Source organism: Arachis ipaensis, chromosome B02 (assembly GCF_000816755.2).
Source record: "Arachis ipaensis cultivar K30076 chromosome B02, Araip1.1, whole genome shotgun sequence".
In the NCBI taxonomy this organism is placed as follows: Eukaryota; Viridiplantae; Streptophyta; class Magnoliopsida; order Fabales; family Fabaceae; genus Arachis; species Arachis ipaensis.
The window spans coordinates 104,033,504-104,061,120 of record NC_029786.2 but is presented as its reverse complement, the minus strand read 5'-3'; the positions used below and the strand labels follow the sequence as shown (position 1 = coordinate 104,061,120).

Sequence of the window (27,617 nt, the reverse complement as noted above, 5' to 3'; positions counted from 1 at the left end):
AAAGTTTAAGCACAAAATAGATCTTTAGGATTATTTTCTTTTCTTCCGCTACGTGTTATGAACACATGGTAATATAATCCTTCATGAACTATGATGGAATTTGGATGGAATTTGGCTACATTCAGCTTCTGTTGGTACAACCATTTTTAAATGCTTACCTATGTTCTATATAGCTTGCTCACATCACAACAACAATAATTCAGTCACAGAACAAGAATAAAACAACATCCATTGAATCATCTCAATTACAATGTTTTTAACATTACAAAGCAAAAAACAGTCATTGTTATACTCTTAAAATTGTTCACTATCTACCTACTTAGCCAAATAAAACACACTCAACCAAATTTAACCCAATCAACATACAAATGAAAATCTGGAATAATTCAACCCTCCTAAGATGCTCCTTCATTTCATTCACCATAGATATCACCATCATCGTCCTATCAATTTTCAGCCCATCCCCACAATTGACATTGATTCTGCTTTTCTTTTTTGGTTTTAAATTGCCCACCATGTTACTATTCTCCAAAAATACTTTTCCTTTCACACATTGCTCTTGTATTTCATTTAACCATTGAAAATACCCACATCGCATTTGTCTGTTCTAGCATGAAACAAAAGAATTCATGCATCAAAGAATGATTCAACGCTAAAATTGAATAACCAGAGACGACGAAACAAGGAGAGCTATTGGATTACTTTGTTACATATTTATCAGCACTCCAAGCTTACCTTCTATATAGGGCATCGTAGAAACCATCTATCAGGGTTGCTAGTTGTCTTCGACTTCAACGGAACCACTGGAATGGGACAAAAGCATGTTCCGTAGACTTTGCTCACCATATCTGAACCACCATCCACGTCGAAAGCTTGCATCGATGGCGACTTTCTCCCAGTTGCAGATTTTTCACAAACCGTAGCTGTATGCATCTTCCAATTTTGCAACTTGGAGTAAGAGAGCAGTTTAGGGACTAGGAAAAACAATTTGATTTAGGGAAAAATGAATATGAATTAAGGATTTTTCACCTAGGATGATGATTTATGTAATTCAAAATTCCAGCTAAAATTAAACCTACCTTGTCAGCAAAAACCGGTTGCCAGCTCAGTATCGTCCTCACTGGAGCTATGGTACGACGATGATGAGGACACGCTTGTCAATTTTTAAAATCATTCAGGTACCATTTTGTCAATAACAATAATGAGGTACCATTTTGTTAGCGTCAGAATCTTTCGAGTATCAATTTTGTATTTACCTCAAAAGAAAAAGATCCGAGGCTTAATTTAAGTCTTTAACTTAATTCAATCTTGTACAATTTTTAGCAATTTAAAATTGATTTTGGTTTAATTTTTCTTTTTGAAATAAGATAAGTCTCTTGATATTTATAAAATATTATTCAAGTGAGAGAAATAGATAAATAAAAAAAATAAAAGGAATTTTTTAATAAAAATATAAATTTAACAATGGAAAATAATATGATATAACATTATAATAATCATTTCTCTAAACAACTATTCATCCCTCAGTGATTTAAAAATGACAATATAATTCTTAATCATTAATTTCATCAGACTTTTTGATTCTTCTGTTAAACTCTCATCTAGAGTTAACATATTATTTTGTCTATGTGTAATATTAATCAATTACATATCAAAGAATCATTTCAAGGGACAAAATGTCTCCTGTTGTATCAGTAATTATAATGAGTAAAAAATGTGTCTATAGCTCAATTAAAATTTTTTTATTAAGAGTATAATTTATTATAAATAGTATAATAGTGATAGAATTAGATAACAATGAATTGAGTAATTTATATCTTTTTTATTTTAGAATTTCACAATAGAATTATTCTCTCCCTCTTGATTCGCTCTAATTTCTCTCTGATTGATTAATTTTTTTTCTATTCAATTTCTTTCCTCTTTACAGTAATATGCTACCGTACAGTAGTACAAATAAACCTTTGAAAAAATTTGAATGAGACGCTTAAACTCTTAACTAATTATAATCATAGATACATAAATTCATAATAAACCTTAAATGGGCTTTTTCTTTTTTGTGTGGGAAGCTTTTGTACTGGATTGTTCTTCTCCAGTAGGTACTTCAGCTTCTGGGTATCTACATTTGAGTATCAAGTTTTAAATTTTAGGGATTGTGTTTCTATATATTAGGCTGCAAATGGGATTGTATGGTACTTGTTGGTTAAGCTTCTAAGAAGAATCAAAGAACTAAGGTTGCTACAATCCAAGACTAGCAACCAATCCAACTGTAGGTATAACGACTTGTTAAAATTTAGAATTATTTGTCCTATTTTATGGTTTATTATGAGTATATATATATCTATATTTCATTAAAATTTTTTCAGATTTACTTATTCTATTTTACGACGGTATATGACTAACATGATAGAAGGTATTTTATTCTTTGGAATGGTTCATTGACATATAATTAGCTAACATTACACATAGATAAAATTTGTTAATTTTGGACGAAAAATTCATCAGAAGAATAAAAAATTTGATGGAATTAATAGTTAGGAACTGCATTATTATTTTCCAATCGATAAGAAATGAATTGTTATTTAGAACAATGATTAGGGGTCGGAGCAACATTTTACTCTTAAATTTATTCCATCCGTACAAAATCTTGAGTTATCATATTTATTAACTTATATAAGTTTGGCTGTTAAAAAATTCACTATTTAAATTTAACTAATTTCGAAGAATTTGTATAAACTCTCGACTTGATTTAAAGAAGCCAGAAGAGCTAACATAACATTTACAGATGCCAATTGAGAAGTTATGCAGCTACTGCAGAAACTATCATCAAAGTAAGAACTAAGAAGCATAGCATCAGCCATCAAGCATACTAATGTCAAAAAGAAAAAGAAAAAAAAAAAAAACTCAAGATAGACCCCTCATTAAATTTTACAGTAAAGATTAGTAAACAAGAATTTTGTACAAAAAATAAGTTACATAACTCCCTGAACTAAACCAATATGGCAATGGGAGTTTAGAGATTCAGTCCATTGTTAAGTCTGCATTTTCAGTTCTGACTTCTGACCTTTTATGAACTGTTGTCAAGTCGACTAGATGCCGCATGGTTGGCCGGCCATGGGGACAATTCCATGGAGATTTCAGCTCAGCCAAATGCTCAAGTATCTGAAAAAACACAGTTATTACAAGATTCAGACTCAGTTTGTCAGTGTGAAAAGATTTGAAAGTTCTATTTTGTTTTGATTTGGTGTCCCATTAAACCTACTCATGCTACTCCAATGTGTGCTTGTGAATTTTTCATGAAGAGGAAGGGGCAGTGCTTAAAATAACACTTATTAGTACCTTCTGCATTTCATTTCTTCCAAGTGAATCACCAATCATGATTGATGATCGACAAGCACGCGATGCCAACATTGCGCGAACTCTTGACGGGCAAAGAGAATCTGATGTATCCATTTTATAACTACCAACAATGTCACATTCCCCGTGATCATCAGACAGGGTAGAAATCAGCTCCTTCACATCTGTTGGGAAAAAACACTTATCAGTTATCACCTCAAGTAACATTATCCTTATTTTTCTGTTTTGTTTTCTTTTTATCTATGAAAATAATAATAGTAATAATAAATGCAGTCTATAAATCATGTCATAGAGTATATAACTCACTGTGATTAATCAAAATCTCTAAAAAGAATACGTATGCACAAGAAGAAATGCCCGCAAATTGAATCACGTATCAATTTAAGCCATTTTAATTAGGCAAAAATTTCCAGATTGGGATGACCCATCTCCTAATATCAGTACAGTATTATGATGATCATGATGTCACAGACTGAGAATCACATATCAAATGCACACAGGATTTTAGGGCTGAGGCTTCCTTGACCTACCTTCGAACGTATAAATCAATAGACATGGTTAAAATCCAAAAAAAAAAATCCAAAGAACCTACCTTCAACTCCAAAGGCTATATTTTTACTGAAAGGGATGGACTTTAATTTATAACGGCAGCCAGGTGGTGCATTTAGATCTTCTATCAAAGTAAAGCCATTCTTCCTGAAAATGAGTAACTGATGAGAGAATACCAAAACAATTTTTCTAAAGCTCAACTCCATCAGCAACTCGTGACAATCAAAATTAAATGAGGAGGTGGTAAGAGACAATAGAGCAGCAAGACTGGCTATATTAAACTGAAAGCATAATCTGTTTAATGCAGGATTGATATCAGGATTCTATTAGTGAATTATGGCTTCTGACAAAAACCTGAAGGAAGTAAAATCAGCTTATCATCATTGAATCAACATGACAATTTATACCTGATTATGTCCATATGCATTGTAGCAACTATTTCTTCTTCAGGGGATAGCTCCAATTTGATTGGCCTACATAGTGACAAAGTGGTTCAGACCTTGGAAAGATTTAGATAACGAACAGAGAAGAAATACAGTACTCTATTTTGTGGAATCTGAGTAGTGTACGTGAAGAAATATATCCTCAATCACATTCACAGAAGTAGTACTTGAACAATGATATTTCAACCCGAATCAAACTCTAACTTTAAAATCACCTTCACACTCCTCACCTAAGTAAAGGCTGCTGGTTCAAGATGGTTGACTGTGAGAGACGCTCAAAATTGTATTTCTCATCAGCAGCATGCTGAAAATAAGCTTTCATTACAAACTATGATTTCTAAAGAGAAATTTCGATTATAGCAAAAGAATCATCAACATAAGATTTACCATTCAAGGGGATGCGAAGAACAGCAGATTCAACAATTTGAAGGTAAAAAAAGGGTTTAGAAATTACCTGGTCTACAATAAATAAATCTTGATCCAATTTAGCTATGATAAATCCAAGATTGAATTGGCCGATCACCTATCAAAGCATTACGTCCAAGACATCATCAATAACTACATTATATATTTAATCTGAGAGTGCTTGTATGGCTGAGCAGCTGAAGAATAAATGTAATTTTGCCATGGTCGGGATAGACATGCAGCCCTTTATGCTCCAAATACAAAAATGACTTGGGTCGAATATCGTGGGAAAAACTTAACAAGCAGTTTAACTTCACTAGTTAGAAGATAGAAAACAGCCAAAAAAAAACCCACTAGCACATTTAAAAAATGGTTTTACTGACAAGTTTTCTAAGAGCAGTTGTTAAGAATACTAAACTAGAAAAGCTTTTTATAGGAATAAAATAAGACTTTGACATTAAAAGCATACAAAATTTCTACTTTAGTAATCCAAACAAGTGCGTTTGGCAAAAACCTTTAAATTAATGACATCATCGATTGGTATATACAAAAAGACAAGCCTCCTAGAAAGAAAAGACAAACAACCTATCCATGTAATTAGTATTACAACCATATAAAATAATAATATGAAGTACGGTAACAACCTTCATTCTACTGAAGTCTTCCTTCTTGAAAAATCTTTCCAACTCAATAGTTGCTGCAGCTAAAACCCTTTCTTTCTGATCTTCAATTTCTGGTTGTGAAAGCTCTAAAGTTGCAGCGGCATAGCAACTAGAATAATTATGAGACACAGTCAGTACAAGATTAGCTTAATATTTCATACAAGGATACCACCATTCTACCTTTTGCTGCTATTTTTTCTGCATCTATATTCACTGGATTGCAACATAGCAAGCCTCTTCTCTCTCTTTTTCTTAATGTCCTGAAAGGAAAATTGCAGGCTGGAGAACATCTTCTTAGCAGAAGACTTAGAAGAATCTAACCGTACAGAAGCTGAACATAATGGAGGATCTGAGTTTAAAGTATGATCTGTAGTCTTGATCAAATCATTGCTAGAAGGAGCTATTGGTGCTTTTTCAGCTTTATTATTCTCTTGATCTAATTCCTGTAAACCAGCACATGCATATATGAATATCACATCAAAAGAGAATCACAAAATTTTATTTTCAGTTACTTATATCTTTACCTTTCTTATTGGATAAGAATATAAATTTTATTGGAAAGAAAGAAAGCAATCAAAGTAAAGAAGAACTTCCCCCTAGACAAAGCAGCATAAAATGCATAATGAATATGAGGCGAAGACATTAATACTGTGTGGAGTATATATCAGGAAACTTCAACGTAAGTGCTCCAAATAGAAATTTCAACATCAATAATTGCATAATTAATACATCAATATCAATATATAGTATCACATGCAATACTATTCTTCAAGAACTAAAAAGTCTAGACATTCGAAATTGGAGCAATGCTGGAAATTTGACTGCAAACCCACATACCATTTTACACACTCCATCAGTACAGTCACTTCTAACAGAATTTTCACTTTTGTGGATGACGTCATCAGGATTAAGTTTCTGCAAAGAGTCAATCTCAATCTCCTTAGCATTTCCATCAATTTGGTCAAAATAAACAGATCTAGGAATAGAGTCATTTGTTTCAGCATTTGCAGTCCTGAGGTGACACTGAGGAGCTTTATTTCTAAGAACAGGTACTTCAGATAAGGCTGTAATGATGTCATCATGACTTCTTTTATTCACAGAAACAAATTTGTTAAGAGTTGACTGAACATGTCTTGATTGGTTGGCCGAATATTTGTTAGAAGTGGTCCCACTCTCAACTCGCCTTGAGACATCCGCAACTTGATCAGGCATAATACTACCAGTGTGTGTCAACTGTCTTCTACTCTTGTCATCCTTTAAAGAGATGTGTGCTCTAAGGGTAAATTCTTGGCCCACTATACTTCTATCAGTGTTAGGAATTTTCAGTGCTTCAACATGAGACCCCTGACCACCACTAACAGATTGAGCAAAATTGTTGGAATCGGTAATATGCCTCGCCTCACGCTCATCATCAGAAATTTTATCATTGTTGCACTCAGTATTATTCTTCTCCTTGTGCTCATCCTGGGAAGTACCATCATCATCACAATCAATATTATGTTCTTCCTCAGGAAGACTACTATTTGGAGATGACGGTTTTGTTATGATAAGAGATTTCCTATGAGAAGAACCCAACTCAATGCAGTCTTCTTTGACATCCGGCTTCTCAACTTTATTAACAGAATAAGAGACATTACTTGGAGAATAAGTTTGTTGTAATCCCTCTCGCAGGGCTTGCAGTATGGCACTTTCTTTAGAAAAAAATATTTTTCTTTTATCAGGAGTTACATTGACATCATATGCTCTTGTAGGAATGGTAAAATTCAATATTGCAATGGGATATTGTTTAGGGTTTGCACCTTTATATAACTCGTTGACAAGTTTGCTGATTTTAGGCATATCCACCGGTCTACCATTCACAAAAAGATACTGCCTATCTCCCAAATTCCGTCCACTACCCTGCCCAGGCCTAGAGATGAAACCATCAACTTTGCAACCATCTGATATACATATTGTCAATGGTTCTAAGCAGCTGAAAGTATTCATGCCAAGCACCGTGATGATGTTATCTTTAAGAGAGTTACTTCCTTGCGTCTTAAGCACCACAGACCTTACATTTTTCCCAGTTGTATTGGTGCAGACAAAGCGAACGCCTTTTGCAATAAGGGCATATGCCTGAAGAGTACTTGTTAGAAGTAGACCATATTAGTAAACTCAATGAATCAAGAAAAACGTGGCAAGCAAAACACGAAAGGAAATCTGGAGACATATAAACTATACAGAAAATCCAAAAGCATGAAAAGGAACAAAGGGCATGAAAGTTAGATGACCGAACATTTTAAGTTTTTTATAGTTTAACAATAGAAGCTAAAGGCATGTTTCACCTCAACCAGAAAAGTTCACCTAACCATTACAGTTTTTAGCCTTGGTGCCTTTAATTCAACCACACTAGTTAATACTTACTAGATCCTTAAAGTAGTTCTCTAGCAGTATTTTTGGTTTGTTTTTAGCTGAGATAAGAAATGAAAATAGATGACAAGCCAAACACCACCCAAGTTTTATTTATTTTCAGTAAATAAGTGACTTTATAAAAAGAAAATGAATTGAAGTTTGTTTCAACTCTTTTCGCACAGAAAACAGAAACTTACATTCAACAGAGAAACCAGCTTGCCATATTCCTTGCGTATGTTACGGCTAAATTCCTTGCTTCGAACTGGAAGATTCGAGAACAACTTCTTAACTGTGACAGTGGTTCCAACTTGGCGAGCAGTCTTCTTCTCAGCAACTAACAGACCGGAATGGTCAAAAGTCAAGTGCGTTGCAACTGTCTCATTCTTCGTTCTTGTCTCGACGCTCAAATTCCCCAAAGCACATAGCGAACTCAGTGCCTCACCTCTGAATCCAAAAGTAGTCAAAGACTCAAGATCAGGAAAATCTGCCAATTTTGAAGTATGATGCTTCAAAGCAAGAACCTGCAACCATTAAACATGTACATTGAAATTAGCTTACTTTTCAAATCCAAAACAACTCATAATCCTTCACTTGAAAAGTTACATGCATACAAAAAGTTAGCTTTATCAAAAGTTAACACATTTGCCATATTTAGAATATTTAACTCCTCGCAATCCTTTAATCTTGTTTTTCATAAGAGTACCATGGCACCTTGCTACTTTCTTTGAAACTCAAAATTTGCATACATAGAAAAGCTAGCAGTATCGAAAGAAGTTACCACCTTTCGACTAATGATTTGCAGTAATCTATCTCAAAAAAAAAGTATTAACATGATGGGAAAATTTTCATTTTCAGGATTAGTTAAGTTTGAATTATCATTTCACATTAGAAACCAATCCGAAGGCTAATTCAATTTCATTTAAAACCCTAGCTCCCAAAACCTCCAGACCAAAAAGCAGCTTTAAGTCACCTTGAAATTGTTTGGGGAAATGCCGGAACCATTATCGATGACCTGGAAAGAATCTTCGCCGAAGTCCTTGAGAACTATCTCGACGGCAGTGGCGCCGGCGTCGAGGCTGTTCTCAACGAGCTCCTTGACGGCGGAGGAGAGGTCGAGGATGACTTGGCCGGCGCAGATTCTGTGCACGACGGACTTCCCTATGGGCTTGATGAGTTGCGGCTCATCCGCCATTGATGACGATGTTTCAGTTGCATGAAGCTCCTTCAACATTTGCCGCCAAAATTGCAGCGGGAATGAAACCTCAGTGAGTGACAAGGAAATTGAGGAAAATAATAAAATAAATATGAGACATATTCATACTAAGGTATAGATAATTGAAGTCAGTCACCAAAAAAAAAAAAAAACATTGAAGTCATAATCCAAAAAGTGCTAGTCTATTTTTAGTGGGCCTCAAAGGTTAGTTCAAATTCAAAAAGATCAATGAGGTTTGGGGATGGAAAGTGCAGCGCCTCTCTTGCACAATGAGGATTGTCGTGGGAGGTTTGGAGTTCTGTTGGGGCCTGGGTTTTTGTTGGCCCAGCTCTTAGTCCAAAAAAAAATTCAAAAAGGTCAATCCCAAAACTACATGGGTTAATCTACTTGATATCCACTCATAGGATAAACTATCCATTATTTCTAGTGAATAAATTTAAGAGTGATGACTAAGTTATCACTTCTTTTTATAAATTTCTCATTATTCATCAATCTTAAAGTATTTTTTAATAGTAATTTTTTAAAATTTTGTTAAAATTTTTATTAATTTAAGTATTAAAATTTTTTGTAGGTATTTTTTATTATCTACCAAAATTTATTCGAAACCACATCCAAATCATCTTGTTCCATTTTCGTCTTCTCTTTCAAAGCCCAATTCACATACAATCCGTTTTAGGTACGTTCAAAAGACTGACGTCGTTGCCAAAAACTTGAAGATTAACCATCAACCATAATAGACGTTCATCCAAGAGATGGATGTATGGCATCTGATTCAGGATCACAAAGTAGAGATCACTACAATTATGATTGGGCACTTTTTCTACCTCGACATTTCAAAAAAGATAAAGGTCTTGCTGATGAAAGAGATAAAGGGGAGCAAGGAGGACAAAGAATGAGCTTGTTCAGATTCATAGTTTTCGAAGAAATGCCGCAAAGATTATGAGCCCCATTATATTCATGGCACCAAGGACGACTCGAATAATTAGAAATCGAGTTAGAACGACAGCGAGAATATGAGTCGCAACTATGAAGAGAGTCACACAACCGTAAAAATCTTGAAGAAAAGCTCAAGAAACTGGAAACCGACTTAAGAAGCAGGGGAGATCGAAAGAAAAATGATCCAATTTTCTTTGGGAGTGATCTTTTTTTTAAAGAATCATGCGCGCTAAAATCTCCAAAAACTTCAAGAGCCTTGACATAGACCTTTACAATGGCACAACTGATCTCCGACACCATCTCAACAATTTTAAAAGTTGTATGTATTTAACAGATGCGTTTGATGTAACTCAATGTAAGGCATTTCCGACCACATTAATCAAAGCAACTATAAAATAGTTTGACAATCTATTCTTAAAAGCAGTAATATGTTTCGATGATTTGGCCAAAATTTTTTCACCCACTTTTTCATTCAAAAAGACAAAATCAAGCATGTTCCAAATTTATTAGGGAGAGGTCCGAAAAATGATAGAAAAATATATTAATATATAAAAAACTGACCAACTAAAAAAATCTCATTGAAATAAAGAGGCTGGCTAGATTGATAAAAAGGAAGAACAAATAAAGAACGAAGACTATACTAATTAGCCAAAGAGGCACCACTCCTACATTTCTTTTAAGAGTGTCTTTAGGTGAAGTTTATAAGGATATTTGTCTAGTTGAAAAGTTATCACCTCCACGAATTATCCAAAACAAGAAAAGAGACAACAAGTCAAAATATTACAAATACCATTGTATCTATGGCCATCACACTAATAATTGTTATGATCTTAAAAAATGTCATTGAAAAGGTTACACGAGATGACAAATTTGATAAATATCTGGAAGCTAATGGGTCAGACAGGAAGTACAAGACATTCAGAAAAGATTAAAAGATTAGAGAAAGAGAGGGATTGAATAAACCTAGAAAAACTACTAAGCATCACAGCCATATGATTGTAGGAGGGTTTGCAAGTAGAGGTCTAAAAAATCTCTTGAAAAAAGACACATGAAAGAGGTATTCTAGGTCGGAGCCAAAAAGTAAGACCCTTCATCTATCTAAGATCACCTTCATTAAAAAAGATGCTCAAAGTGTATTACCCTGTTATGACAATCTAGTAATAATCACAATGGTCCTAATAAACATCAACCTGCACAGAACTTTAGTTGATTAAGACAGTTCAACCGATATTTTTTTTTAAGAAAGTATCTCGGACTAAATGCAAAATATATGAGAACATATTCGAATACTTTGTCCAGGTCAGACGAAACACTCATTCACTATCTTAAATTCATCCATTTGTATAAAACTTTTAAAAAGAGCGCAAAGAAATTATTGTTAACAAATTGATTACTTTATATATACAAATTTGAATGACTAATATGTCTACTTTTATAGTAATTAAAAAAGATGATGAGTTATATTATATATTAATCATTCTTAAATCCTAACCTATTTTATCTAATAGTTTATATGTTTGAAGACTTCAATTATAATGGAAAAAGAAAATAGTGAAAGACAAGATTATTCAACATTAAAATTTGTGAGACCGAATAAAAGATTTATTCTTTAGTTAACGCGACTAGATTAATCACATTATGATTCTATCTTTTTAAAAGAAAATATTCAACAATACCTAAAAAGTAAAATACAACCATATTTAGATTACGATGTGGACATGTTCGTTATACAAGTTAGAGTTAATCCAAGGACACATAACACATTTACATATATACAAATATATTTATTGTACATATATACAAATATAGGATACTTTATTTTGTGAATAATTTTTTGTATAAATATAATATTTTAATAAAAAAAATATTTTTAATACAAAATAATATATATATCCAATATATTAAACTTGTATTTTATTGAGGACAAAATATCTTGAAATTTGTTTGAAAAAAATTGAATTTTTCCTCATTTTTATTTTATCTTAATATTCACTAATTTTTAATTTTTTAAACACAAATTGAATGGTCTGATTTCTGCACTTCCCACAAATTGGACGGTCCAATTTATGTATCTCTACAAATCAGACGATTTGATTTTTGTACCTCTAACAAATCGGACGGTTCAATTTCTACTTTTTTAATTAAGCGGTTCCACATTTGAAAATAATACTCCAGCCGTCTATATTTCAAAAAAACACAATTACCACTGTAATATCAGAAACAAAAAGTGGCATACTTAATGCCCGTGTATATTTGTATCAACTATCAAATCGGATTAATCCATTATGAAACAAAGTTTCTTATATAAAGTGATCAAATTTCTAAAATAATGGTATTGACACAAATGAATGGAAATTAACATTTGATAGCTTAATAAACTTACAGCTTGAAGTGGAAAATCAGAAGGCAACCTAAAGTTGCTTCATCTTCTTTAGTACATTGCTAGCTTCCATAGTGCTCATTAATTAGTAGTACATGCCCAATGCCCCTTGGCATCTTGGTAAATACTCATCTCTATGCTTGTCAGAAAATTCATCCATGAATTCTCTCTGCTCATATAAGTGTAATTGGCTTCAGTGGAATGAGTGGCATTAACTAGGGTTTCCTCTTGATGGAAATGGTCCAAAGAAGATCTGAATCAGACTGAACTGTTACTATATCTCCTTTTACTATATTTGATGTGCTTACTAAGCCACCAAATCTCATCTCTGTGTTATCTGAAATAGACAAAATAAGATAGTAGTTAGTTATCATCTGCTTCCACTATCAAACAAGTTAACAACAGTGATTAAAAAAGACAATATATTAATTAATCAGAACCATCACAGCCATATCTAACTATCCAACAAAAAAATATCAAATTTATACTATATTTGCTGTTTTTGCATTTACACAAATTTGGTAAAATTTCAAAACTAATCCAGATAGATTAATCCAACTTGAAACAAATATATATGCCATTAAGTGGAAACTGATAATAATAGCTTCTCATAAAAAAGTTTCCAGCTTTTGCAATTATATAAAAAAAAATTTAGTTGTAGAATCACCTTTTACATGTGTTAAAACAAGACACACCCTAACACTAACTACATATATCTGGTTTAAAAAACCAAGTTAGCTCCCCATACCAATCCATTTTATTCACAAAGTTTGCATTCAGGATCTGCCTTTAAGGACAAGTGGACAACAACTGCCCGATCGCTTTTAGATACAGTATGTGTTTATTAAGTTATTCACAAGAAATACAGGATATTATGCAAAGTCCACCTAATCTAGTAATTTGAATTGACTATAGAAGAATCGGACTTTTGTGGCAGCATGTCATCAGGCAGAAACCATGGAAGAGTATTGATGATTACGACAATATACTTACTAAGGTCCCACCGGAGGCCGGTGGTTGTAGACTTCGCAGATGGCATTCCAATGGGAATCAGTCCGCAATGTGGACCCTCAATGGAAGATTGAACAAAGATCTTATGACAGTGACTCCGCGGAAGAAGGTGAATGAGGCAATCCTCAGACAGAAGGACAATTCGAGTGTTAGAGAAACGGCATAGAACATTGATGTTCCCCATTTCATGATCAAATCGCCCGCCAAGTGCTCCGGTAACAAGAATGCAAAGCTGTGATTATGTCAAGTGGGGAAAAAGTCAAGAGTGCTCAGCTGGACTAATCCCATAAAATTAATAAGTCTCAATAATAGTTGCTTATTGATTTGGCAACAGAAAAATCACCAAGCACCATTAAAAAGTATAAAAAAAAAGGTATAACCAGATGAGCAACTTACTTTTGATTTATCAATATCTGGTGTTTGGTCAAGTATGTACGATATACATTTGTGTAAATCTGTGGTATCCTGATCGTGAGATTCATCTATTATCTTAGTTCCCTGCAGACAGGATACAAACATAAGACCCTTGGAATGATTTATGGAAAGATCACATATAAGGAAGTAATAAGTAGGACCAATTTAAATGGGAATTTGTTGAACCATTAAAACCATATTCCACTACTTCACATGCATATAAAAGCTAAGGCAAAAAGACCACTGCAGAATAGAACAAATAGACAGAGCAAAATACCAGCTTTTTATAATATTCGAGTACTTCTGTCCGGATTGAATCCATGTCACCTTTGATTACATCAGGCTTGTACCTATATAAAACTCAGCAACCTAAATCTCCAACTAAAGAATATATAGCAAAACACCTAAAAAAACCACTTAGAATAGAACTGATGACTACATCCAAATACATATAGTTAGAAAATGAAATTATTACCCCAATAAAATAGTGACACAGTAGCCAGAAGTACATAAAAGGACAAAACAAGGTTACAATTTTCCATTTTTCTTAAAAATCAATACTCCAATTTTTTTTTTTTTCCATTTTTAACTCTCAAAGTTATTAACAAGACTCTGAACATAAAACCTCACTTTAAAGGAAGAATAAGTACCTAATTATTTTGGAGCAAGCAAGTGTCATGAAAAAAAAATAAAAAAAGTTACAATTTTCAATTTTGATTCTGAATTCGGATACCCTCTTTTCTGAATTGAACAAAACACTCATGCAAGCAAAAAATTTTGGAAAAAAAAAAGGGAAACCTGGATTGAAGAAGAGATGGCTGTTCAGAATGCAAAAGCTGAGTCATTTCATCGAACAGGCGATTGGCACCACCGTCAGCACACACTCTCAGCTTCGCTGTAGCACGCAAAACGACACAGAGAAATAAAGAAACACAAACAAAACGACAATGGAATAAGAAGCGAGAGAGAGAGAGAGAGAGTACCGTGGTCCCAAAGAAGAGGTGCGTAGGTAGGAAGGCGCTGATTGAGAATGACGAGAGCATAGTTAGTTACAGAAGAGGTGTTGTCTTTATTCTGCGGTGGAAGAAGGAACGTTGAACGGTGAGACATGAAAGAATCCTCCATCTTCTTTCTTCTTCTCTCTCTACGCTTGCTTCTCTTTCAGCTCTCACATTCACGTGTTGAATTTCAAACATGGTAGCCATCAAAATTAGTTAACAATGTATTTATACGTGTTGTTTAAAGGTAATGATAGTAAGATTAAAAAAAAAAAGATAAAAAAAATAAAAAAAATATTGGAAATCAATATTAATTGTGTATCACGTGTACAATAGATTAAAAAAAAATAAAATTACAGTTAAAAATTAGATCATTAATTAATTATTTGACTTCAAATTTTAAAATTTGAAAATTAAGATTAATATTTAAACCCATTCACACTACGTACAGTTATTTCTAATATTACCGTAACCACCAATATACGTCTAAAACTCACCGTCATCTTCTCCGATCTTTATCTCGTGTCACTGAATTCCTCCCAGCCATACTTCCGCGCCGCATTCTCCGACCGACACCGTCCTCACATCCATCGGTCAGCCCGACGCGCCTCGTTCTCCGACGCTCAGCCTAACGTTATTGCCGTTGTTTTCGTGCCTCTCTTCCGAACCGGCTTCGTTTTCTCCCATTCCTTCAATCCTCTTCTCACCACTTTCGTCATGATTAGTCCTTCAAAATTATATTTCACACAATAGTTATTTTTTCTGTTTATTCATCTTCTTCTTCTATTTTAATAATTAATTTAGGATGGTCATTTTAGTAGCCATACGGATGGTTATTTTAATTTTTATGTAGATGATTATTTTGATTGAATTTAGTTTAGTTATATATAATTAAAATATGTTAGATGTTCAATTCATTAGGTATGCGAATGATTATTTTTATTAGATGGTTATTTTTATTAAGGGTGAGTGGCGTGTAACAAGCCAAGCGACCGTGAAATGGATAATTATTGATGAAGGTGGGGGTGGCCACCGGTTGAAAAAGAAGAGAGTATAGGAGGATTCATATGGTTATTTTTTTAAAATAACTAACTAGATTTTTTAAAAATTTGAAATTTGAAATTTGATGTGAAATAATTGAACGAGAGTTTTTGAATTTATTATTTATCTCTATTGGGATAAATAACTAACTCATTGTACACATTGTCAAGATTTCTCATTGGTTCCTAGCGGGATTCAAAAAAAATTAAACTTATTTTATTTAATATTTATTAATTATAATAATAATTAATAAATTTTAAATAATATAAATTTAAAATATTTTAACTATTTTAAAATAAGTCAAATATTATTAATTATTTAATTTATTTTTAATATATATTTTATATTAATGGCTCATATTTAAAGTTTAGCTTAGATTTAGTGTTTAAAGTTTAAATTAAAAATAAAAAATTCAAATTTTAGAGATTAAGAAGTGCTGTATTTCTTAATTTTTCGGAAGCCCATTAGCGTTTAACTTCACTGACTGTGTGTGTATAAACTTTTTTTTGACTATTGTGATTTGTGACTGCGCTAGTAGGGGGGCAAAAGTTTAGTAATTTCTTAAGCTAATTTAATTCACATTTCTTTTTTAAAGGTATCTTTATTTTATATAGGTATTTATTAAAATAAAAAACTTGTGATTTATAAGAGTTAAACTTAAGACTATTTACTAAAAAGATAAAGTGTATAATATCTTGATTAATTTTATATTTATTGTTTATACACATTTAATTAATGAAGGATGGGGTTAATAATGCATATTAATCTACTAATTCTCGTTAAAAGTTACATGTATAAAGGAACATAAGTATATATACTATTTTGATGGAATGCTAGATATTTATAACACTCACATCTTTAATAGTTTTCACTTTTCACACGGTATTTATATATTTATATATGAAAGTTTGAAGTACTCAAATTCTTAAGTATTTTAAAAACTAATGTACCAAAAACATGGTTTACTTTATATTAGTATTTTTTTATTTGGCATGATCAAATTAAATAAAATAAAATAAGGATTTTTGTGTGGATATAGCTGTACTTGTATTGTTGCATTATTGAGGATTTGGTATGCTCCGTTTTGAAGGGACATTCATAACTAGGAACGGTTGGTCCTCTAAGACTTGCTTCTTTTTTCTTTGATATAGTGATGTAAACCAATCATTGTTTTGGAATTTATAGTATTATGCCATCTCCCATCCCATGTGCCAATTAATATCTATGATCCATCACTCTTCTATTCATTTTGATCACCCCTTTTTTTTAAATTAATTTTGATAAAATAATAATATAATTTTTACATAATTATTTAATTATATCTATCTTTTAATGGTATGTGATAATACACGTAATTTTAAAAATATTTTTATACACAAAAAGTAACCATCAATTCAATTATTATAAATTTTATATTGACATACATCCTTTTTTCTAACAATTGAAAATACTAGTTAAACACTTAAACAACACAAATAACCAATTTCATTATACAAATTATTTCTTAATTTCCTACTTATCTCCAACCTGCAAATCAAAAACTAATCTATTATAGATCTGACTCCATTTAAGAATTTGTCGTTGACTAAAGAATTGTTACATACACAGGATGAATTTGAACCCTCAATACTTACTTGGTTAAATAGATTAGTAAACTAACCACTAGACCAACCCAACTTGGTTTCGTTATACAAATTATAACACACACTAGTCTTGTACAATTTAGCATGAGTTGTGTTGAGATGACATTTTTTGAGATCTCACTATTCGAGTAGTGCAGAAAAAACATTTCTTCTTTCAAACCTCACTGCTCCACACAATGAATGCAAACTACATGTGGAGAACCGTGAGGAGAATTTGTTTGAGGTGTTGTTCAACATGGGGATATCAATATATCTATCTTTCAATGTAATATGGAGATATCAATATATCAAGAGCAATGGAATCAAGCATCATGTTTCATCAGTCACAAATTTCTATGGTTAAGGAAAACCAGCTTACATAGCAAGTCCACAGCAAAAATGGAATGTCTCTTTTGAAAAATTCTAGTTTTTTGTTTATATAAAAACTATCTTTAGTATATCCTTTAGCAAGTTGCCTTAACTAATTCTTAATATTTATTTTTCAAAACATAAAGAATCATATAATATATTATTTATGCCACATGCCACTAAATTCACTCAAGGAACAGAGATTGAGAACATTCAAATCAAATTGAAGAACACCACATTCACCTTCCATCATGGATTTGCATAAGAATAAGCATAATGCACTATTACTAGTATCTGATTTTGCATTTGGCTTTACACCAATAAAATTGAAGAAAAAAATCATATTCACCCTCCATCATGGATTTGCATAAGAATAAGCACAAGGCACAATGATTAGTGTCTGATTCTGCATTGGGGGATTGGGGTTTCACACTTCAAACCACAACTATCATGAAAAATAAGAACTTTATTCCTTAAAAGAGAAAAAAAAAAGTTTGCTATGTACAAACAGAACACCCCACAAAGCCTTTAGGGAGGAAGAACGAGGGGGAGAGAGAAGAGTTGGATCAGCAAAGGGACCTAAAAGTAAAGCTTTATCTCCAATGAAAATTGTCAAATAATTCTAATTAAGTATGAAAAAATTTGAATAGGTAAAATAGAGAATGGTGATGAGGGATGAAAGCAAAAAATAAAGAACAAAACCTATGATATAATACAAAAGGGGACAGGACCAAAATGATGGAAAATTCCATTACAACTGGTCACTGACCTTGCTCCACCATTTAGGTGTGATAGAAGAATTAGCCTAAGCAAGAAGTGCAGCTATACAGAGAGGCTTTCACATGAAATAGCTCAATGATCTCATTTTTCTCGAGCCGCCTTCTCCGTAAAGGTCATTCCATTGGAGTAGCTCATTCATATTGTTTGATTCCGATGACACACTCGCGCACACCTTCATGAATGCATAAACGAAGTGTTAAATAACATAGCCTTTGAAAGCCAAGAGCCTTTGCAAGCCAAGGACATATGATCCAGATGGATCGTGATCACTGTAGAAAGAACAAGTAACTGATTCTGTATAACATACCTGCTCATGTGCATATTTAAAATCTTCCATCTTTAAGGGTCGAATATCGGCACTGCTACACAATCTCGGCAAAGGTTTGTTCTCAGCTTGTGCTAAACTTCTCTCCTGAAAATTGAATTTCATATTAGCATGTCAAATACCAGTACAATTTGTTAAACATGTAGACTTATTGTCTTTTTTTAGCACTATCAAGAACTATTGTTCTAAATATTCAAATAACCGAGTCGTGTGAAAGAATATAGAGCCTAAAGCAATTTATGAACAAGGAAGAAAGACAACAAAGATTTTAAAAGAGCTTACCTTCTTCTCCTTCTCCAAGATCTCTCTTATTGGGCAGTGAGCCGCTGTGACGCAAAGATTCTGTCATTGAAAACATAACCATCAGAATATTTTACACAAAACCAGATCTGATAACTTCTCTGGAAACCAAGAAGAGGCGCGATTGATAGATAGATAGAAAGATAACCTTTAGATCGCTCCCTGAATATCCATCAGTCATATTTGCCAACGCATCCAAATCAACGTCCATTGCCAAATCTTCCTTTGCTAAAATGACTTTTAGAATTTTTTCTCTATTTGGAGCATCTGGCAAATTAACCATCAATCTACAGAGTTTTTGACGAAAGCTCGTGTTAGTTCAGCACAGATCACATACTATCAACATGAAAAAGATGTTGACATAACAAATAACATATTTACCTTCGTGGAAGCCTCCTAATAACAGCTTCATCAAGATCAAATGGCCTATTCGTAGCAGCAAGAACAAGTATACGTTCTTTATCCTTTGTACGCAGACCATCCCAATTAACCATAAACTCATTCTTCATTTTACGCATAGCCTCGTGCTCACCTGGATTTTCCCGTCTTCCCAACATACTATCAACCTGGCAAAAACATAAATAAAATAAAAAATAACCATGGATAGCTCATATTTAAAGAAATAAAAAAATTACTCTAAAGGAAAGAAAAAATTCAATGGAATATACACATGGCATATACTAACCTCATCGACGAAAATAACACTTGGAGCAATCTTGCTGGCCAGTGAAAAGACTGCTTTGACATATTTTTCTCCTTCACCAAACCACTGCAACAAACAAAAATGATATCACCGTGTTGCTTAAGCACAAAAGGAACATAGAAGTTTCAATTTGTAAAACTTCTAATACCTTCGAAGTAATGCTGGACATTGAAATGTTGATAAAATTCGCTCCAGCTTCGGTTGCTACAGCTTTTGCAAGCATAGTTTTTCCTGTGCCAGGGGGGCCAAAAAGCAATATTCCTTTGCAAGGCTAAATATACAAATAACAAAGTAATTGTATCAGATGCTGAAGACATTACATAATCTACATAAAGTATTTGACAAATCATTAGATGCAACTAAAGAGAATCTTCTACCTTAGTCAGCTGCCCTTTGCAAAACAATTCCGGCCTCTGAAGAGGAAGCATGACCAATTCCTTCAAGGTGTCCTTCACATTTTCCAAAGCTCCAATATCATCGAATGTCACCCCAATATCGGTTGGTGGAATAACATCACCAAGCAATTTTTTCTCAAATTCATTCTCGGTAACCACATCCTGTCATGGAAGAACAAGTATAAGAGAGACTAAATATAGGCAATTGCATATTTTGGAAAAGTTACAATGCAAAGCAGGTTGCGCATAATAAGATGATAAAATGTATAAATTTGCAACAGAATGTGTTAAATTACCTTCAATGATTTCTTTAAGCTCTTGTTTTCATTTTGAATGCCATGCAGAATGTTCAGCCCATAATTAATGCTGCACCGATGAAGTGTGAATAAGGGTTAGAAATTAAAAGATTTTGTTATATTTCTCATTACTCAAAATTTTAGGATGGCAGGATCAAGATGGAAAGAAGTCATGACACCTTTCTGCAGACAGAACAAGCTTAGAATCTTTGGATAAGGGTTCAGATGAGTGCATAAGCTGGTAACTTATTGCCCAACCAATGATCTTTTCCACACCTAGTAAAAGGAACAATAGCATAAAATCAGCATTTTGGAAGCAAATCTGAAATTTCCATACTTAGATGCTACATTTGCTTCAAATAAAAATGGTGGGGAAAAGGTTAAAAAGAATGCTGACTTTCGGTTGTTAGGGCTTGATCTTTGATGCAGACAGTCTCCAAGTCAGGACATTCCAATCCAACTCTGCTGAGAACCTGATATCAACAAAGGAATCACATTGTAAGTATAACAAATAGTAACACATGACACTTGGTGTTTATAGCCAGAGCATCTAGTGTACAGCGACAATCAACATACTAGTCACTGAACAAATTCAATCAAGAAAAGGAGAATAGCAAAACAAAACAAAATAAATATATAAAGGCATATTAAATAAAGGACAGAAGATGTTGGAAGGCTCACCGTGCGAATGCTCACAACATTAGACTGAGCTTTCATAGTCTCAACATCACGCTCTAGCTGCTGCTTCCAATCAGAAAGCAAGGTCTCATCCTGTAGAAGTTTCAAATTAGAACTGATCCATGAACTGTTGATGGCAACGAAACAAATCGTACAATAATATTAATCTATGGTGATACCTGAGGCAGCTGTATAGTCACTCTGTTTGGGAAGAGGCGACCAAGTTGCTTCATTACTTTGGGTGTTTCTTTGCTCCTATCGTGCAGTCTACCAAAATTATCCTGTCCAAAGTTAAATACCAAATTACAGTAGTTCAATAATCAATAATTCCTGAAGGAGCCATGACAAAAAGCTAATATATATATATATATATATATAAAGAGACACAAAAAAAATATTCAAGGGCATAGCCCAGACAAGACTGGCAACTTCCAAGAAAGAATTACATCATTATTTAAAGAATTATATGAAGCGAAATGGTTACTATTATTTACCGGAAAAGCAAGATCTAGTAGTGCTGTCTGATTGCTCCCAAACTTCGTAAATAGAAGGCCACCAGGTTGTGTCTGAAAGCATAGAAGACAGAAATAAAATCAGCAAACAAGATTTCTTGAACATGAGATCAATACAACCAAACATCAGCAAAAATATATAATAGTAAAAAGGTGTACCTTCTCCTTTCGATTGTCCAGCTGGGTATGAGAGGCAATTACCACCACATTCTGTGGCAAGCTTTCAAATTTAATTTTCAACATCTCGGTGTACCCAACCATTGCCTTCTCTATGTCTTTAATGAATAATACCACTGCTCCGTTTTGACTCTGACTGGTAACAACCTATGTAAACAACATCAAAATGGATGTCATTATTTCACCAGGCATCGAGAAAAACAATGGAACAAGCATAGAACCAGGCTCACCTCAAAGATTTCTTGAACTGCAATCTTGTCAACGTCATCGCCCCCTGAACCATCTACTCTCAACAAATGATTTGCTGCAGTATAAATCACCAATGGAATTTTAATGCACAAGATCCAATATGTAGCCAAAGGATCCTAAGTTCAAAAAAGCAGATTGAAATACCAGAACAAAAGAACCCGCGATCATCTTCACAAAGACCACCAAGATCATTGCCATCAGGAATTGATTTATCAAACCTAACCCCAATCTTCGAAGACCCATTATCTTCAAATGCAAGCATAACTTTTCCACGAGAGCCATAGCTTGGTCCCCTGTCCAACATAGCAAAGTCTTAAGTCTTAATTTTCAAAGGCAACAAAATTTTAAACAAAATATTTAAAAAATGTTTTTCTAGATGAGGACAACTAGGGGTGCACCAAACAAGAAATTTAAAAATGGAAACTGAAATCCTTAGGTAAACAAATATCCCTAATACTATGCATTCATGCCACTCAAAACAAATTGCTGTCAATTAGAAATTCAATATTCTTCCTTTAATCTTCTTTTGAATGATTTTCAATGGTTATAGCCTACTCAACAAAAAGGATAAAAAAGATCTCTCTTCTCCACAAGTTCAGATCAAATGCAGATTGACTGAATTGTATTCAGAATAATTCTTCCATCAGACAAAGTACCTTGAAGGAAAATTTTGTATTGATGAGACAGCAGAAGGGAAGTTACCAACAAATTTTACTCGATCACCTGCAAATTATTTAAGCCTCATGTTAACCTTTAGGTGCTATGCAATATGTACAATAGGAAGTAAATTTGGAGATAGTTGCTCAATTTTTAACAACAGAACAGCACACCTGTTTTAATAGTAGTGCCTTTTGATGAAGCAGTAGAAACCTCCTGCTTCAGCATAGCCTGAGAACTTATTGTGGATCCACCCACAATTTCAGCATCAACACTAGAAGCTGGTTTACTATGTTTTAAAGAAGCAGCATGTGTACTTCTCTTGGCCAACACAGATGGTCGTTCAGGCTTTGAACTTTCTTTAGCAGAATCAACTTCCTTTGATGGAGTTCCCTGAAATATCAATCACATAACAAAAACTATTATTATTCTGTTTATATTAACAGCGATTTAGGAAGAAATCATCTCAACAATACAAACAGATAATAAGAAGTAGCAAAAGAATATCTGAGAAAACGTACACCAGGTAGTGAAAGAGAATCCACAATTAGTAGCCTTGCACCAAAATGCTTTGCAAGTGCCTTGGCAAGAGTCTCCTGATATATATCCGAACCTACACAGGAATCGCATAATGAGAGGCATTTCTTGATTGCAGAAAGGGGAAAACAAAGCATTAACAAGAATGAAGGAACTACCTGCAGGTCCAGATAACAATATCCGTGGGGACACTGAGGGGAGGTCTGAGGCAAATTTTCCAAAGCCATTACACTTCAAATGAATATATGTCGAAGCAATCAAAACGGTCTTTGTCGTATCGCTATAAAAATAGAAACATCATAGCTAAGAATGCATAATTTATTTTCTTATGATCTCATCTATCTTTAAGCAGTAACTACAGGCTATAAAAGAATATAAGAGTAAATATAGATTATTCAAGCTGTTAGCCAACATCTAAGAAGTGACCACAGTAAAAGTATAATCCAGTTAAGATTGAAAAAATATTAGGAAATCAAATGAGAGAAAAGTTAATAACGAGAAGCAACAATGCACCTTAGATAGTATGGGAAACTTTCAAATGAGACATCAATATTGTCAGCACTAAGAACTCTTTGTTGTAAACTCTCCTTAAAAGCTTGCCGCCTGGTTGATGCCAATATTGCTGGGGTATCAACATCTTTAAGAAGTTCTCTTAATTCCCTTCGCTCCTCCAATATCTTTGTAATGCTACTACTTAAATCAAAATCAGGATATGAACCAGCAAGCATGCGCAGCAACGGCCTTAATTCACAGGTAGCAGCAGCAGCCATCTTCCCAGCATCTGTATCCACATTGGCATCAACCTCCATGGTGTCAACACTAGGATTTTCGTTACCAATAGCAGAAGATGCAAGAACAGTTTTCTCAGCAGAAACAGCTCCAGTTTGCTCGTCGGTATTGGTGATATCCTTCACTTCATTGTCTCGAACACCATCCCCATTGCCAGAAGGTAGTGATGAAGCATCTGTGTTTTGTTGGACATTCTTGCCAGCTTTAGCAGCAGGCGGAAGGCGAGCTAAATCTTTATGAAGATTAGATAATGAGGCTAATATTGATGCTCCAGCAACAGCGGAAGGGTCCCCTGATCTAGCTTCAACTTGCATTCCATTCACTGGAGTACTCTGAGCTTCTAAAATACTCACAGAAGAAGGTATGCCAGTGGTAGCAACATTATTATTTGTGAGCTGCTGAAAGATCTGAATTCACGCTAAGGAACGCATAAAACACAATAGAATATCTTCAAGAATGACAGAAACAAGGCAGTTATATAAAATGATATAGAGCATTGTAAGTGAAGGTGCAAAGTATAAGAGGCAAAAACAGATATATAATTCATAGGAACCATATGAACAGGATACATAAGCATGCTTGCCAGAAGAACCGAAGACCACCTCATCACCTCCACTTAATATAAGGCGTGCATTCTTGCGATAGGTCTTACCATTAACTTGAACAGCACCTTTGCCTCCTGTGATTTCCAGTAATGCAACAGGTGAACCTCCACGCTGTGTAGAGTAACAACCATGATCAGTAATCTAAAATAGTAATTACCCATCTAACATAATTACACAAATCATCCCTTCCGATATATGAAATGGAATTTTTGCATCATACAAATGACTCATTTTCTATAACCAAAATGCAAAGCAGATAGATCATTAGCAACTCAGCCGCCTGTTTTAAATTGCATAAAACATATGGTGGAACCTCTACCTCGATGTTGCTCAACTTGCACAAAATATTGCCAACAGTTGGATCTTTAAGCCATAAATTGCACTGACGACCTTGGCCAATGGTGAAGGTAGGATCACACATAGGCTGGTGAGGAATCTGGAGAAGAATGAAAAACAAATATGATTAGTTCTAGATTGACATGACTAATGAAAACACAATCAGCTCAGAATTCTCCACATTTTAAGCCCAAAAAAGCAGAAGATGCTTCAAAGTAGATGTCTCACTTACTCATGTCTAGCACCTATATATTTTATGGTGAAATCACACGCAGCATTGCTTTTATCAAGTAATGCAAAATCTTTGGCGCAAAGTTGACATTGATTCCATCCTACATAGTATTGACTAACTGTGGCATGATATTGCAAGAAACAAAATTTTCTCTAGCCAGAACAATACAACAACAACCAAGCCATATCTCATTAGGTAGGGTGCACTAAATGGATCAAACATTGCCATCCATAGTGTCCTTATCATAGATCATATCTGCATAGAACTTTAAAGTAGTTTAACAAAGGATTTTTCTCAACATTATAGGACTGCACCAAGGATCAAATTTAACCCCTTACCTTTTCTAGCCATTACTAGTTACAAACAACACCAGCCTTTCCGATCTTATAACCTAGGGATAACTACACTGACCTTGTTAGTTCTTAGTACATACAACAACACCCCTTCCACTTTGGGATAATTACTTCCTGTCTCTTTATCTGTTGCTCTTACACCAGATACCCTCTTTTATCTACAAAGTTGCACTAACTTCCTTACTTTATGCATACTAATATATCAAAACAAGGAAAGCAGGTATAGTTTCACAAACAACATGTGATTGAGGAGCAATAAGCACCACGGTCAGTGCAATTGAGCATGCAGCATTAGAAGCATTTTTTGAAACTTCAGTCATCAGTTCCCATAAAGCAGAAAGTATCTTGCAAAATCAACCAATCATTCAAATTTGCAGGTCAAGTGCAAAATTTCAAGACAAAGCAGTTCTATATCCGTTAAAATCACTCCAATAGATCAACTTTAACCATGCATTCCAATTCCACAATGCAAAAACCATTCAAGTACTCCAAGAGACAAAAAAAATACATAGCAAAATTTGCACACTCAATTCACAGCGAAAAACCAAACCTGAGAACACTGAGAAAGGAGCTTCCCCCATGCTGTCTTAGGTCCTGATTTCGATTTCACTGACCGCTTCTTCATTCGGCCGGCAGCAGCAGCCGCCGCCAAAGCCGCCGCAGCACTTGATTTCTCTCCATCCACCGCATCCTCACCTAAAATTAACAAAATTCAACACAAAACTCACTCCAAATTCCACCACAGATTCATTATCCAATAGCCACATGCATGCAAAAGAATCATTCACTTCCCACGAAAGAAACCAAAAGGTTGCAACTTTCTAACCTATGGACTGAGGCGTCACCAAATCATCCCCTTCTGCCGCCGGCAAAGAAGGAGGCGTGGCCTTCAACGACAAAGTTTCTGGCAAAACATCATCGCTGCAAGCATCAACGGCCTTCAACGACGCCGTCTCGGGTAGATCATCATTCCCGGGTCCAGATTCGTTCACAGGAGGAGCAGCAGCAACAGGAAGCGTCGTGGACGATGCATCCTCTGTGGTGTTGGTAGAAACCTAAATAATCACGAAAATTCAGACCCAACCAAAAAAAAAAATATCTTTTTTAATATAATTTTGTAATCAAGGGGAAAGAAAATTAAAAGGGTGGAATTGAAAATTCTGCTATGAATCGGATTGGAGAAAAAGGGGAGACCTTTGATCTTTTGTTGGGGTTAGAAGGAGAAGGCGAAGAGAGGGTGCGTTTGGTTGAGGATTGGGAAGAACTGCGTCTAGTTTCAACCATGGTTTTGGGTTGGGTTTGAGAGGGTGGTGATTCACCCTTTCTGGTATCGACGAAGTTGTTGTTTCTGCGATGTGTTGTGTGTGTTTGGTTTCTGTGATCCAAGAGAGAGAGAGAGAGAAAGAGAGAATTGGGGTTATGACTTTGTGTTTGTTGTTATTGTTGTTGTTGTTGGAGGAAAAGAATGATTGAGAAGAAAGAAGAGAAAGAAAGAAAGAAAGAGAGAGAAAATGTTATCAAAAAGAGAGTTTGGGTGTGATTGTATCTGTGGTTATTTTATATGGTGAATGAAGAGGCATAGTGAACGAAGAAATTCAAGATGAAGCAAACATGGTATGTCATTAACTCTTGCAATTAATTTTTTCCTTATTCCTCAATTTTTTTTCTGCTACTATCATTTTTCTTTTGTTACATTTTGACCATAATTATTGTCACTTTTTATATTTACAATCAATCAGTTATCTATATATATTATATATTATATAATATAAAATATATATTAAAAAATTAAACAATATATTTATTTATATATAAACATATAATAGCTTCTTTTTTGGTGTATATATAATATTTTTTATATATTTTAATTGATTTAACTAAATATAAAAATTATTAAGAGTGGGT

General features: G+C 34.0%; 3 protein-coding genes across 4 annotated transcripts; all 3 read right to left on the bottom strand.

Moving 5' to 3' along the window:
• On the bottom strand, positions 2,776–9,114 carry LOC107626136 (DNA mismatch repair protein PMS1). 2 transcript variants are annotated; one of them, XM_021116471.1, is made up of 12 exons: positions 8,775–9,114; positions 8,002–8,325; positions 7,213–7,528; positions 6,251–7,104; positions 5,594–5,856; positions 5,396–5,522; positions 4,801–4,869; positions 4,577–4,650; positions 4,311–4,376; positions 3,947–4,050; positions 3,337–3,518; positions 2,776–3,159 (listed from the first exon to the last, which is right to left on the bottom strand). In XM_021116471.1, the coding sequence occupies exons 1-12, from the start codon at positions 9,033–9,035 to the stop codon at positions 3,019–3,021; spliced, it is 2,781 nt and encodes a 926-aa protein (XP_020972130.1). In that variant the 5' UTR covers positions 9,036–9,114; the 3' UTR covers positions 2,776–3,018. The 2 variants fall into 2 exon arrangements, with proteins under 2 accessions (XP_020972130.1, XP_016184416.1); XM_016328930.2 differs by having other exon boundaries at positions 6,251–7,528.
• LOC107626135 (thiamine pyrophosphokinase 1) lies at positions 12,172–14,973 on the bottom strand. Its single transcript, XM_016328929.2, has 6 exons — positions 14,742–14,973; positions 14,557–14,653; positions 14,036–14,108; positions 13,741–13,842; positions 13,327–13,576; positions 12,172–12,670 (listed from the first exon to the last, which is right to left on the bottom strand). The coding sequence occupies exons 1-6, from the start codon at positions 14,881–14,883 to the stop codon at positions 12,549–12,551; spliced, it is 786 nt and encodes a 261-aa protein (XP_016184415.1). The 5' UTR covers positions 14,884–14,973; the 3' UTR covers positions 12,172–12,548.
• LOC107626134 lies at positions 18,235–27,214 on the bottom strand. The gene is made up of 27 exons (XM_016328928.2): positions 26,907–27,214; positions 26,539–26,767; positions 26,263–26,408; positions 25,111–25,227; positions 24,756–24,902; positions 23,911–24,593; positions 23,556–23,677; positions 23,382–23,473; positions 23,034–23,253; positions 22,860–22,926; positions 22,348–22,496; positions 22,185–22,258; positions 21,937–22,101; positions 21,760–21,831; positions 21,445–21,546; positions 21,269–21,358; positions 20,985–21,060; positions 20,767–20,863; positions 20,588–20,657; positions 20,274–20,453; positions 20,045–20,167; positions 19,879–19,962; positions 19,575–19,759; positions 19,342–19,480; positions 19,176–19,235; positions 18,876–18,980; positions 18,235–18,740 (listed from the first exon to the last, which is right to left on the bottom strand). Exons 1-27 carry the CDS (start codon positions 26,994–26,996, stop codon positions 18,627–18,629), a joined length of 3,798 nt encoding a protein of 1,265 aa, XP_016184414.1. The 5' UTR covers positions 26,997–27,214; the 3' UTR covers positions 18,235–18,626.